This window comes from Panthera uncia (assembly GCF_023721935.1).
Source record: "Panthera uncia isolate 11264 chromosome B2 unlocalized genomic scaffold, Puncia_PCG_1.0 HiC_scaffold_24, whole genome shotgun sequence".
Lineage (NCBI taxonomy): Eukaryota > Metazoa > Chordata > Mammalia > Carnivora > Felidae > Panthera > Panthera uncia.
The window spans coordinates 20,093,502-20,108,085 of NW_026057580.1; the positions used below are offsets into that span (position 1 = coordinate 20,093,502).

A 14,584-nucleotide genomic window follows, 5' to 3' on the forward strand; every position below is an offset into this window, starting at 1 on the left:
GTTATGAATTCACAAAGGTCACTCCACTTTTGCAACCAAGTATATATAAGCCTGTGGGTCTTTCTCTTTCTTTGCTTTTACATCCTGATAATAGTGGTCTTCAGCTAAATGCAGTAACTCTGGAAGTGTAGAACTCCACAGGAATTCTACCCTGGTCTTAGAGTTGTTACTGCAATGACTACATGATGTACAGAAATGAAAGAAATAATAAAAACTTAGAAGCCACTAGAATATTTAACAATAGACAATTGGTTAAATGGCCTGCTGTTCATTCATTTCTCAGGATGTAAGTCAATCTGTTTCAAACACACATACAAAAGCTTAAAAGAGGGTAAAATGTTTAGAATACATTATAAGGTGAGAAAACAGATTACAAAACAATATTATAATGTGGCCCAATTTCATAAAATAAAATATTGATAGGTTTTTTTTTTTTTTAGGTTTATTTATTTATTTTTGTGGGAAGAGTGTGGAGAGAGAGAGAGAATTCATGCTGTCAGTGCGGATCCCAGAGTCCAAGGCTGGGCTCAATCTCAGGAACTGTGAGATCATGACCTGGGCCAAAATCAAGAGTCTAACATTCAACTGACTGAGCCACCCAGGTGCCCCAACTATTTATAGTTTTTTAAATGTATTTTTAAAAACTAGAACAATACAAAAAAAAAAAAAAAACTAGAATACACTTAAAATTATCCCAATTTTTGTATATTCCAAAAGCTTATTTCTAATAATTAGGATTATGGATTAATTTTTACATTTTTCTTTTTGTTTTTCTTCCCTCCCCCACTCCTTTATTTTGTATAACAAATGAACATATATCACATTCATGGTCTGAAAAGAACTGCATGTGAATGTATATTTGTAGAAAGGTATACGATTGATAGATAAATAGATAGGAAGAAAGAAAATACATAGGTAAATATATACAGGATGGTAGGTCTAAGTTAAGTTCTGTACAGTATATGTAAACCTTGAAATTCCTTCATTGTTAGTACAATATGTAAACCACAAGAACAGATTAATAATTTGTAGCAGGAACTATTCCTTTTCAATAATCAGAATGCCTATGTCTACTATCCAGGGCACTAGTTTCAAGGTTATCTAAGTACCTTAAAAACCTACTTCATTATTAGCCAACAGTTTGGTAAATACAAAATGTGAATAAGGGCCTGTATTACCTTGCATGTCAGCCCCTTGAAAGCAGGTCCTTGTCTGTTTGTACGCTGCTGTGTCTCCAGAGCTTAGCACAGTGCCTGGCACATAATAGGTGCTCAAGAAACTTTGTTGAATGAATGGCTATTTCATCCCGGCCATATGGAACCCTGAAGAAATTCCCCGACTTCCTCACAGAGTGGACATTCAAATGATCAGACAACTAGTATCCCTCAGAACCAGTGCCTCTCTTCTCTCAAAATTTTGACAAATTCTGACAGATTCTCATGCCCTGACATTCTGATAAGGTTAATATTTTACCAACATCCAGTGAGCACTTAATACACACATATATTATCCCGCAAATGTTATCTAATTCACTCCTCACAACTCCTTATGAGTCATGGTTTATTGTTATCCCCATTTTTTAGGTATGGAAACTGAGTCTCAGGTGATATAATTTGGCCAAGGGCACACAGCTACTAATGTGGAGCTGAGATCTGATTATAGAAATGTCTAATGTCAAAAACTTGTCCTTTATAAACCCCAAACAAAAATTTTCCTTCAAAATGTAATGATAGGAAAACCTCCATCTCCTCTAAGAAATTAGCAAGCTAGCTTCTTCCTTGCTCATAATGAGAACTACCTAACTGAGCATATCTACTTTTTTTATTTGGCTGCCAGAAAGCTCAGAGGCAAATGAAAACCTCAACTAGAGTAACCATGTTGGTCTTTATTGGACTTATGGACTATGAATTTGGGTTTTCTTTTCCTGGAACTTGGCTTTTGACTCTGTTCCATGGGCCTGACTCATATTTTTATGTATTTTATTACCCAAATTTTTGTTATAAATCATCTCAAATTCTTCAGAGGATTTTGGAATAAGGGATGCAGCACCATTATGTATTGATTTTACCATATTTCCAATTCATGGAGCAGCCACCTCACCATACCATCCTCTGTATTCCCTAAAGAAGAAAAACCAGTTAGCAATTCATACACTGTATCTTTCCTTTTCAATACATTCTGTGGTTGTCTCTAAATCACGTTAACTTCAAAATTTCTGAAAAGAAAATAAAGGTGATATCTTGGTAGCCCACCTTCAGTGTGTGTGGTTTTGGTTTGCTTGTTTAGTTTTAGACCTTACTTTTCAGTGACATCCGTTCAGACTTGAAACTTCAGTCATTTACTGACCTTAATTCTCAGGGTATAAAATGAAGTCAGCATTACCAAAGGGAAGGCTACACATAAAACAAATTTGCATGTGCCTGCTAATGTACAGTTATAGAATTCTAAATTTATTTGTTTGAAAAGAAATGGAAAGTTTTCTGACCCACTTTAAATCAGTGTTTCAGTAAAAGGCTAGTGAGAAACCCATCTAAGGAAGAGGCTTGGTTTCCATGAGGTTAGTAGTTATTACTCAAAGGAGAAATTGACACACTTATATGATGTGTGTGATTGTGGATTTTAGTGTAGGGATTGGGGAAACACTGATAGACTGTGGTTGTTTGAAGATGATGTGAGGTGAGGTGTCTTCCTTCTTACATGGCTTGGTCTCTTACAGAGCTTCCAGGCATTATCTCAGTGCTTTGGGGATGGAAAAGATGTGTAAGAGCAAGTCTCACTTATGAGATAAATGATAAAGTCATTATGCAGTATTTGGAAGTTACAGGAACAGAATCAAATATTTCACATGGATAATGTAATTGCTGTTCAATGTTCTTTTGACCATATAGATTAGGTTTATTTTTTAAAGATGTTCAAACAGTTTTGTGATCTGATTTCCTCAGATAAAAATAGTCTGGTCTGGACTACATGGGGCAACATCAAAAACCAAGAAAATAAGAAAATAAGTTACTCAAAGGAGCTGTTCACTTGTATCTTCATTAGGAAAGAACAACTCATCAAGAATTGGAATGACCAATCGTAAAAAAAAATAGAATCCAAATGTTGAAGAGGATTCTGCCTCTCATCTCTCAGCACTCACCAACCCATTAACAATGGCCCTGACCTCATTGTCAATCATTCTTACAATCCACCCTGCCATCTAAGGAGAGGAAACTTCCCCACCAGGGATGCCAGAGGAAGCCTGTACCTACCCCTACAGTATTCCCACCCAAAAATTCATCATTCAGGATGGCCCTCAGAAACACAGCCATTGTGCATACCTAACTGTGTTATGCTGGAGAGAAACAACAATACTATCAAGCTGATATTAAGATTAATATTTCCTATTTAATAAGTCATGTTAATTTCATATGTAGTGAGTCCTGGTGCTAACTAGACAACAGTTTTAACCTCAAAGCTGAGCCTCTGATACATAGCACCATTAATATTTGAAGTTGGGGATAGATGATCTAGACCTTGATAAGCTAAATCTAAACGTGGATCTTAGTTAAATCCTGACTTTGGCAATTCTCCAAGACCCTCCAGATGACTCCCTATTGCAAACATTCTCTTCCCTTAATATCATATCTTCATTTTAAGTGTCTGATTTTGCTTGCTGTATGCTAGACCATTTTTACAATATCAGCCTCCAGATTTAAAACTCAACGGGATTCTCTGCAGCTACTGTTTCCCTCTCTCAGATCAAAATCAAGAGAAAAGGAGTCTTTCTATTGATGTGCAGGGCATTAAATAAAATGGCATGCACTTCTTTGAATAGCCATTGCCTTTAAATTATAATACACACTTATCACTAATGATGGCACAGTTCCCCCTCCTATACTGAGACAGGCTATTGTTATTTTTTATTTTAAATGTCTATAGAGGGGTGCCTGGGTGGCTCAGTCAATTAAGCATCTGACTCTTGGTTTCAGCTCAGGTTGTGATCTCACGGTTCATGAGTTCAAGCCCCACATAGACCTCTGCTTGGGATTCTCTCTCTTTGTCCCTCTCTCTTTTCCTCTCTCTCTGCCACTCCCCTGCCCATGCTCTCTCTTTCTCTCTATAACTAAATAAACTATTTAAAAAAGTTTTAAGATAAATACATAAATACATACATACATAGGCTGTAGAATAGAAATTAAAAAGACTATATCATGGGGCGCCTAGGTGGTTCAGGCAGTTAAGCTTCCAACTTCAGCTCAGGTATGATCTCATGGTTTGTGGGCTCGAGCCCTGCATCAGGCTCTCTGGTGACAGCTCTCTCTCTGCTGATCCCCCAACTCGCACTCTTTCTCTCTCCCAAAAATAAATAAACATTAACAATTTTTTAAAGAATAAAGACTGTATTGTGACAGATGGTAGCTACACTTGTGCTGAGCATAGCATAAGGTATAAATTTATATAAACTTGTAGAATCACTATGTTGTACACCTGAAACTAATATAACACTGTGTGTCAATTATACTCAAAAAAATAAAAATAAAAAAGCCCAATGGTATTTCAATGGTAACTTCACCACCTAAGAAAGAATTTTTTCAAAATTAGCTCATTTATTTTATTTTTTAATGACAGATTCAATTTTCCACTACATCTAGACAGAAGACTCCACAATACTCTCTCCTGAATGCAAAAGGAAGAAAATTTTTTTTATACCTCTTGCATTATTCTCTATTATAAGTAGAAAGAAATACTGTTTTGTGTCCTAATAATGTCAAGGAGCATTGAAAATCTTTTTCCTCAGTCAAGAAGCCCACAAACCTTTCCTCAATATCATCTCCTCAAGTGCACATTTGGCTCCCAGGAATATTGTTCAGTCTCCAGCAGCTGATCTTCTCCTCACCCAGGTCCCAACTCCCAATTTGTAGTTCCCCATGTGTTGTGGACATCTGGTTTCCAAGTCTTCAAAGAAGCAAGACTGAGAAACTTGAAGAAAATCATGAAACAAAATAATCACCCCTAATTTACTGCTCTTATTTGTTCTCCTACTATTTTCCTTGTATTTCCTTGGATTTTCCTTGAAAATTCATAAATAATCAAAGATTACCTGACATAAAAACTCATTTTATCAAGAGGGAAACTAAGCCTCAAAGACATGAGATACCCAAAGGCATGGGTAGTTAATGGGAGAGCCATTGAATACACAAGTGTCTTCTTGTCCAGTGTCCTAGGCATCCTAATTCTCTGTGTAGCATTCCCCCAATCTCAACAGCAACCCAAACCTGAGCCAGCTGCCTCTGTAGACAAATACAGAGGAAGGGCCCTCCCCATTCTTCACACCATCTTTGTGCTTCTGATCATTCCTCCAGGAAGCACAGGCTTTCAGCTCAAGTGTGCATCTGGGAAACCAGTGCTACTCAAGACTGGGCATACCCAGCTCTAACCACCACTTCAAAATAATCATTTTTACACCTTTGTGAAAACCTACCTTGTTTTCCCTTTTTTTTTTTTTTTTTTTAGAGAGAGAGAGAGCACACATGAGAGCAGAGGAGAGTGTCAGAGGGAGAGAGAATCTTAAGCAGGCACCACATTCAAAGCAGAGCCCTATGCGGGGCTTGATCCCACAACCCTGGGATCATGACCTGAGCTGAAATCAAGAGTCAGACACTCAACCGACTGAGTCACCCAGGTGCTCCTGTTTCCCCATTCTTATTTTTTTTTTAATTTTTTTTTAACGTTTATTTATTTTTGAGACAGAGAGAGACAGAGCATGAACGGGGGAGCGTCAGAGAGAGGGAGACACAGAATCCGAAACAGGCTCCAGGCTCTGAGCCCTCAGCACAGAGCCCAACGCGGGGCTCGAACCCACGGACAGTGAGATGGTGACCTGAGCCGAAGTCGGACGCTTAGCCGACTGAGCCACCCAGGCGCCCCTCCCCATTCTTATTTTAAGAGTTGGCATTTCAAATGATGGCACACAGGCTGGATTTCATTGGTATGGGAGGCAGGAAGTAGGGAGAATAGCTAGAGTCAGCTTTCCCCCCTTGGCCAGCAACCAAAAGAATTGGCAGCAAGCATATTCTCCTCCACTTCATCCTTGCCAGAAAGCAAAAAGCAAGAAATTCTCCATTCTAGGGTGGCCCAAAATATGCCATAACCTTGTCACATTATAAACAGATCAGGATGGAGAGTTCAAGGCCTTAACTCAATATGATAATTAGAATGCAGCTGGGTCCCAAAAAGAATATTCAAGATTTTGAACTACCCAAATAACATTATTCATATTGTCAATCAGTCAAAATATTGAACACTTACCACTTACTAGACATCATATTAGGTGATACAAAGACAAATATCATGGCTACTTGTCTTCAGGTAGCTCACAGTCTAGCAGGAAAATCAGATATGTAAACAAATGACATGCAATGCACTAGGAACATGTATGAATGGCTGTGAACCAGAGAGAAGCCAGCAACTTAAAAGCAATCTGTGAAGACTCATGTTGCATAAAGTTCAATATTAGGTACCATGGGAGTTACAAAGATGAATAATACACTGACTGACCTTGAAGGATTACAGCATCATCTAAAAATGGAAATAGATATATGTCTTAAATATACTTTCTCCAGCCAAATAAAACACAGTACAAAATGAAGCAAAAATGACTAGAGATGTATGTATAAGTTATATGTTATGGGAGTTGTTCATTCCAACTAAGGAAATCAAGAAAGACCTCCAGACCTACAAGACACATTTGAACAGGTTCTGGAAGGACTAGCAACATTTTGAGGTTGAGAAGAGCATTTTAGAGATAATACCTTAACAAAAAAGCATGTAGACATTAGAAGGAAGACAATCAGGACCCCATGAGCCCAGTTCATACAGCATGGTGGGAGGCAAAGCTACAAAGTTTGCACATCTCAAACACTAACTCAAATACTACTTAAAATGCTCAAGGTTTTGTATGTTGTTCTGTATGCAAGCTAATGGGACAAGAAAAGGCACAATCAGAACCATGCTTTGAGGATTACTGCAGGAATGTTGAAGATGGGTATAAAGCAGCAATTGGGAAGACCAAAGTTGACTATTAAAATAGTTCAAGTGGGTAAGAGTCTAAGTTAGGAGTGGAGCAGTTCTGAAAATAGGGAATAGATGTGAAAGACACAGCAGCTTCTGAGAATGCTACCTGATCACATATAGATGATGAACAGGAAAGCTCATAGTGACTCCATGCCTTCAAGAATAGATGATGATATCAACACCAGAACTAGGGAAATCAGGAGAAGCTGTATCTTTCTTTGTCTTCTATCTGTATCTGCTTCACTTATCAAGTTCATCTACTGTTGCCACTGAGATCAGCTGCTGGTAGCCTCCCTTACTGATCACTTAGGGTCTACCAAGAAAACAGAAGTGACTTCAGGCATTTGCAATAGAAGAAATTTAATACAAGGAACCGGTTACCATAATAATGGAGACTGATATCAGAGGCTACTACCATCCTAAGGCTAGAGGGATAAAAAGAACAAGCACTGCTCCAGAAGACATAGTAAGTACCCTTTGTTCTTTCCCCCTTTGCTTCTCCCCATTCCCACTCTTCTGTCCAATTTCCCCTTGGCTGAATCTAGTTGGAAATCAGCTGATAGAAGAGTAAGAAAACAGCTTTTGGGGTCAATCCTCTGAGACACAGAATAGAGCAGAGCAAGGAGGAATGGATCTCAGGGCAAACAGGCCCAAGGTCCAGCAGACTTCTTATATACCCCAATTGTTGAGTTAGAACTGCTAGTGAGCACTGCTACATTATCATGTATAATATGAGATACCAGCTGCAAGGACCTGGGAGCCATCATTCACTTCACTGGGTAGAGGGGGCAGAGAGAGGATGACATGTGGCCAGACACATCTGTACCCCCTGACCCCTCATCTTTATCATCCCCATGCTAGTCTTTATTGTTCCTAAGGGAGAGCTATTCTCGAGGACCTGAAATCGAAGTCATTTAATTTAGAATGAAGAGAAAAGGAAGGAGAGAACCATTTCCTTCTCTTTTTCATTTTTATCCTTCCTCTTTCTTCCTTTCCCTTCCTGTCATTCTCTACTCTCCATTGCCATCCTTATCTCTACTTCCATCACCTTTCTTCAGGCCCTATCTTCATTCTCAACTCCTTCCTTTGTATGGCTATACTCCTTCACCCTTCATATGTATCTCACTCCTCCTGAAGAATTGCACAAGTTAACAAGTTGCTTGGTAACATGCAGTGTTAGACATGCCTTTAATAGTAAAGCTCATGTCTCTTGAACCTAATTATTAGTTTCCTGATCAGAGTAAACATTCAACAAAGAAGGTGTTAATGTAATGAAATAATATATCCTCCTATCATTAAATTAGTTATTCATTTTTCAATTGTTTGTTTATATGGTGAGACCTTGAGTAGTTTCTACAATGGCCTCCACAATATCTGGGTAGTGAATCTGGTGAGGAAAGGAATTATCAAATGGGAAAGCAAGGTACATGATACCAGAAGTCTTGAACGTTGTGTCAAACATTTATTTTCCCATGAGCCATTAAAATAAAGCATAGCTCTTACGGCAGCTTCATATATGGCCATAAATAAATGATATCAGCTCATAAGTAAAGCATCTTTGTTCAGCTTCTGACAAGTAACAGTTCCTTGAAGACCAAAGAGAAGACATGAATCTTTCGAAACATGAATTTTTGCCTTTCCGTTTTTCTTCTGAGGTAGATATTACCCGTCATGAAGGGGAGGTTCTTCTCTGACCTCATTTGAGGATGGAACTTTTCACTAAAATGGTGTCACCCTTGAACCCATTTCAACACACCAACGTAGGTGACCACAGAGGAGCAAAGTCCTATAAAAAGGGAGAAGCTCGCGCTACATTTTATCCATCTCGCAGCAGGCACAATCTCATCCTTCTCCAGCTAGGTGGAAGAAACTACAATGGCTCCTGGGACAACTTCATCCATGGTGAGTCCTGCACTGACATACAATGCTCTTGCTTATTTGGACCAGATAATATTTCTGGAATGCAGCCATGAAATTCTGGATTCTAACCATGGAGATATACTGCATATATGGGATAGGAAATGAAAGCTTTGGTAGATACTCATCCACTTTATAGCATTTTCAAGGACTGATACACATCAGTTTGAAAGATGAGATTAAAACTGAAAGATAGCTAGATTGGGGCTAAACCACATGAGAAGTGTCACATGATGCTGTGTGGTGAGAAGGAATGTTTATTATAAATCTGCTTTTCTGAGTACAAGGGATTTGATAGAATTCTGCCACAGCATTTTTCTTATTCCAAAATAAAATGGAAGGCCATCCTTGAGGATATAATTAGTTGCAGGACTGAATTTCCTTCCCATTATCCTGTTATTACACCATAGTCTCATACACCAAACCTATTTATTCTAATAGAGACACATGTTACTATGGTTCAGAGCAAATAGTCTTTATATTTTTGAAATATTCAACTTAAAGCATCTTTTGAAACCTAACTTGATTACAGAATCAATATATGTACATTTGGAAAAACTGGAAAATATACATAAGAAAACGTAAGGGGGAGAGGGGGCCAGTTTGGGGTTGAATGTCTCTGCCCAGCATTTCTCAGGTGAATACTGATACCACACACATTTTTCTACAGCCCTTTCTTTTAAGGGGAACATTTGACTTCACATAGGATTTCACAGAATGCTAGGACAGAAACAATCATTCAGGAGACAATTTCCTCCCAGAAATTCAAGGCCATTATTACCCCAGTGACCTGACAGAGATGCATGTACCAACAGCGTGATGACTTGCCATCTTTTACTAAAATTACTGCCAATCGGTAAAAACGTGTCTTTTCTGAGTCCAAGGAAGGCTGTTCAAGACTGGTTAACACTCCGTGGTCTTAACCTTAACCTTTGGTCATACCAGTTTTTCATCTAACTGATCTGAAAATTTATTATAGATTGTCCTAGAACATAGTATGCTCTCTATGATTAGGAACACAATAACCATCACAACTTGTTAACAAAAACCACATGCTAATCCAATCTCCCACCTCTCTCTTCTTTCCCATTCAGTTCCCATCACTGCTGCTGCTGCTCTGTCTGATGGCTATAGTGAGGACAGGAATAGCATTCCCACAAAATCCAGGATGCCTAACTACCGAGGACAAGAATTTTCCTCAGCATGTGAAGGTCAACTTGAATATTCTTAATGGGAATAAAAGTTCCAGAAGGCCCTTGGATTACTACCGCCGATCCACTTCACCGTGGAGCCTGCAGTACGTAATGGCGCCAGATAAAAATCTCTGTATTGTTCTATCTTTTATGCATCAGACTGCCAGTTACATCACCCTGAGGATGATTTTACTTAGAATCATGAGTCAGATTTGGAAGGGCCATTGTGCAAAGCAATGATTCTCAAATGACATTCTATAGACTTCTTTGACAGAGCGCAGGACCACCTCTCCCAGAGAACACCTATCCATTAGATTTCATTGTCACTGACACCAAAAACCCACCCAAATTAATGGTGGTTCTTATTCTAATATTTAGGACACACTAAGTCTATTTATTTATTTAAAAAATTTTTTTAATGTTTATTTATTTTTGAGACAGGGGAGACAGAGTGCTAGTGGGGGAGGGGCAGAGAGAGAGGGAGGCACAGAATCTGAAACAGGCTCCAGGTTCTGAGCTGTCAGCACAGAGTCTGATGCAGGGCTTGAACTCAGGAACCGTGAGATCATGACCTGGGACCAAGTCCGACGCTTAACCAACTGAGACACCCAGGTGCCCCTATTGTTTATTTATTTAAAAAAATAGAAATGTATCATAGAAGATTAATGCTTAAATTCTTTTTACCAGAACTACCATTTAAATGATTGGTTGAAAATTGCTAGTAATTAACTTGGATTTTTGTACCTTTTTTTTCCTTTTTTTTGGTCATATTAGCAATGGGTTAAGATAGTTTGAATCCTAGTGGGGAAAATAACATGGTGGGTATTTCCACCCCTTTTTGAGTTAGATAGTTTTGATTTACATCACCAATAGCCCTATATTTGCTGATCATTAGTATATCTAATATTTGACCCCATAAAGATTAGATACAAAATGTTTTTTAGTGATTCGATTTTATGCAAATAAGCCTCAGTTACATGGTGCCTATAGATTCACCTGACTGTGGGGTTTCTTCTCCTCCCATTACTAAGAATAGTTCAAAAGTCAAAGCAGGTCATTCACTCAGCTAGAGGAGAGAGGGGGAGAAGGGTTTAGAGGGGCTTCAGCTTTTGTTTCCAGCCCTTCAAGTCAGCTCTGGATTCTGTTCCATGACTGTGCTGTCAGATAAAATTTTGATGCCTTCCCTGTTTCAAAGATAGACTTCATGAAGTGAGATTAATGGCTATCTTATTTCTAAATGATTCCGTTGGTCTTTGTCTATCAGATTTACCTTAAGAAATCATCCTTTGTATCAAACTTAAATCCTTTCTGCAGTCTCAGCCTATCTTATTTGGTTCATTCTTCAAAGAAACTGGGAAACACTGATCATGCTATTCCTTAACATTTCACATGCTTAAAAATCTAAGTTTTCCCCAAACTGTTTTTTTCAGACTGGCAGCACTCAGGGAATTTGCAGTGCCTGTAATTTGTCACCTTGTGAATTTGCCTCCCTTTGTCTATCCCTAGTTGATTTCCTTCCTGCTGCTTTACCAGGTATTCACTTTCTTCCTTGCATTTGTCTCCCTGCAGCCGGAATGAGGACCCCGAGAGATACCCTTCTGTGATCTGGGAGGCCAAGTGCCTCCACTGGGGCTGTGTCAATACTGAAGGGAAGGTAGACCACCACATGAACTCCGTCCCCATCCAGCAGGAGATCTTGGTTCTGCGAAGGGAGTCTCGGCACTGTCCCCACTCCTTCCAGCTGGAGAAGATGCTGGTGACTGTGGGCTGCACCTGTGTCACCCCCATTGTTCGCCACGTGGTATAAGAGTTTCCTGTCTAGCCCCAGCTCCCAGACCAGTTAGGCTTTCTGGGGAGTAGACCCAGCCCCATTTCTGACCAAACTCATGAGGGAAATTTGCCGAAAGAGCAAAACTTAAACTAGTTCATCCATTGAAGTTTCAGAGGTAACACTTTTGTCCAGAGATAGAATCTGAACAATCATTCCCTCTCCCTAAAGATGGGAGTTTTGACTAACAATTTACTTTTTGTTTGCTTTTCTAAGGGCTTTAAGTTATTTGTGTATTTAATAGACCCTGAGATAACTTTGGGGTAGAAGATTCCATTTTAATGAATTACATGCCTTATTTTGTATTTTATTTAAGACAAGGTTTCAGACTTGGGAATTTATTATTTAAAAGGTAAAACTTTTATTTATATGAACTATTTATGGATCTATTTATGTTTCTTAAATCTTTAGAGAAAGGTGAAATAATGTGATTACCTGTTCTGTCTAGGGAAATCCTACAGAGAGTTAAATGGCATTTGAAAAATTTCTGATTTTGTATTACATATGGATACAGGAGTTTCTCCTCTTTGTGTCTTAGGAATGCATGAGATGGCTGGAAAAAAAAAAAACAAACCTAGTTTCATATTTATTAACTTAATTTTGTAAATTATTGAGGTTTCACAAGAGAGATGGCAAAGTCTGACTCTGCTCTGCTAAACCCTTGTAATAAAAAATTTTTGTAATAAAGTTTGGGAGAAAATTTGCTTCCTTATTTTTTCTCATTAACCGTACTTCAGAGAGCTCAGCTCTTCCCATTTGAAAGAGTATGGAAATTTGCCGAAAGAGCAAAACAAAGCATGCCTTTGAGTAATAGCATCCCATCTACCCCAAGTTCAAGTACTCAATTTTATAAGCCTTCCAGACAATAGAGGACTGAGGCTCTCGTACTATTAGCCCATGCTGTGGACACGAACATTCCAAAATGAATTTAGCAAATAAAAGTAATAGCTCTGGGAAAAGGGCCCATCATTATTAAAGATCTTACCGAGAAAAGACAAGACCCTCCCAAAACTATTACCTGAGATTTTAGGACAGGAAAACTTAGGATAAAATAGGCAGAAAGAGAAAGGTTATGACCTGAGGTCCCCAAGTGGAGAAAAACACATATTTTAAAACCATGCTGGGAGCTTCTGACCAAAAGCAAACTCCCTCAGTCTTAAGGTTTTTCTTAAGAATGTAACTGACACTGGGGAGCCTAGGTGGCTCAGTCGGTTGGGCATCCGACTTCAGCTCAGGTCATGATCTCACAGTCTGAGTTCGAGCCCCACCTCGGGCTCTGTGCTGACCACTCAGCACCTGGAGCCTGCTTCAGATTCTATGTCTCCCTCTCTCTCTGCCCCTCCCCTGCTCATGCTCTGTCTCTCTCTGTCTCAAAAATAAATAAACACATTTAGAAAAAAAAAAAAAAAAGAATGTAACTGACACTACTTACTCCCCCTCAGAATCCCCTCAGGAACTTGACAAAAGACCTAACTAAAAATAAGTTAGTAGACTATAAAACATATGACCCACAAGTAACGGTATGGCCATAGACTACCCCTCATACCACAGACTACCCCTCATACAATGGAAATGAGCTAATTAAAAAGGAATAACTAAGCATTTAGAGTTACCTAGGCAATAAGGGTAGAACTTGAGAAGGAACAGGGAGAAGGGAAGGGGGGTTGACTGGAACGTTATAAAACAAAGTCCCTTGCCTATAGTTCACAGGCATTCACTTTCGAATGTTCCCTCTCTGCAAAAAGGGCTTTCATACAATCTTACTTTCTAATCTTATACTCTAATAAACTTTTGCCTGCTGCTCATTTTATTGTGTGTCTACCTCTTGATTCTTGGAAACGGTGAGACCAGTCACCCTGGACACTGAGGTCAAGAATCCTGAGACAGTTTGACAGGAAGGAGGGAGTGTTGGGAGAAGACATGTTTCCAGACTAGAATCTCCAATCTCTCCCCAGACTCAGGCTTCTTCTGAAGATTAATGCCAACTAGAGATCTAGAGAGGAATATTTTTCTCTTCCTCAGGCCACACCCCAGGACTAACCTCCTGCTCCTGGCCTCTGATCCATCGCTCCCCAGGACACAGAAAAAAGCCAATGGAGGCAAAACAAACTTCAAGTATGAGAAATGATGAGCCCAAGTAAAATAAAAACTGAATCATATTCAATTCCAGAGTAGTTTCAGGTTTCATCACCCTGTCCCCGCATCATAGCCCAGCGCACTGCCCTACTTCTGGAGGCCTCTGGAAATTCTCAGGCCAGTCCAACTGATGGGGTTTTGGAGTGGTAGTGGGGGTCCAGAGCTGACAGCCAAGAAAGAATTTGTGAGATGTCTTTGGTGCAAAAAAAGGTGATTTTATTAAAGCATGGGGACAGCACCCATGGGCAGAAAGCTGCACTGGTTATATACTATGGAGTTGGGGGAGATAAAGTCAAGAGGAAGTTTCTTAAAGGGATTTTCATATCCTAAAGAAAACTCACAGATTACCAGAGGCCTAGCTATTGTCAAGCTAAAGTAGTTTTTCTCTCTAGCAAAGCATTAACATTAAGACAATAGGGAATTCCTGGAGATTAGGCTACTGATAAGACTACCC

General features: G+C 39.2%; 1 protein-coding gene across 1 annotated transcript; it reads left to right on the forward strand.

Annotated features, from left to right (window-relative positions):
* Positions 1-8,931: 8,931 nt before the first annotated feature.
* IL17A (interleukin 17A) lies at positions 8,932-12,020 on the forward strand. Its single transcript, XM_049653169.1, has 3 exons — positions 8,932-8,958; positions 10,068-10,270; positions 11,736-12,020. Exons 1-3 carry the CDS (start codon positions 8,932-8,934, stop codon positions 11,971-11,973), a joined length of 468 nt encoding a protein of 155 aa, XP_049509126.1. The 3' UTR covers positions 11,974-12,020.
* The last annotated feature ends 2,564 nt before the right edge of the window (positions 12,021-14,584 follow it).

What these genes read in the sequence shown, in the direction of transcription:
- IL17A (XM_049653169.1), top strand. Translation starts at nt 8,932, where the DNA reads ATGGCTCCTGGGACAACTTCATCCATG. An exon ending in CTGGGACAACTTCATCCATG is followed by an intron (nt 8,959 to 10,067) that starts GTGAGTCCTGCA and finishes TTTCCCATTCAG; the next exon opens with TTCCCATCACTGCTGCTGCT. An exon ending in ACTTCACCGTGGAGCCTGCA is followed by an intron (nt 10,271 to 11,735) that starts GTACGTAATGGC and finishes GTCTCCCTGCAG; the next exon opens with CCGGAATGAGGACCCCGAGA.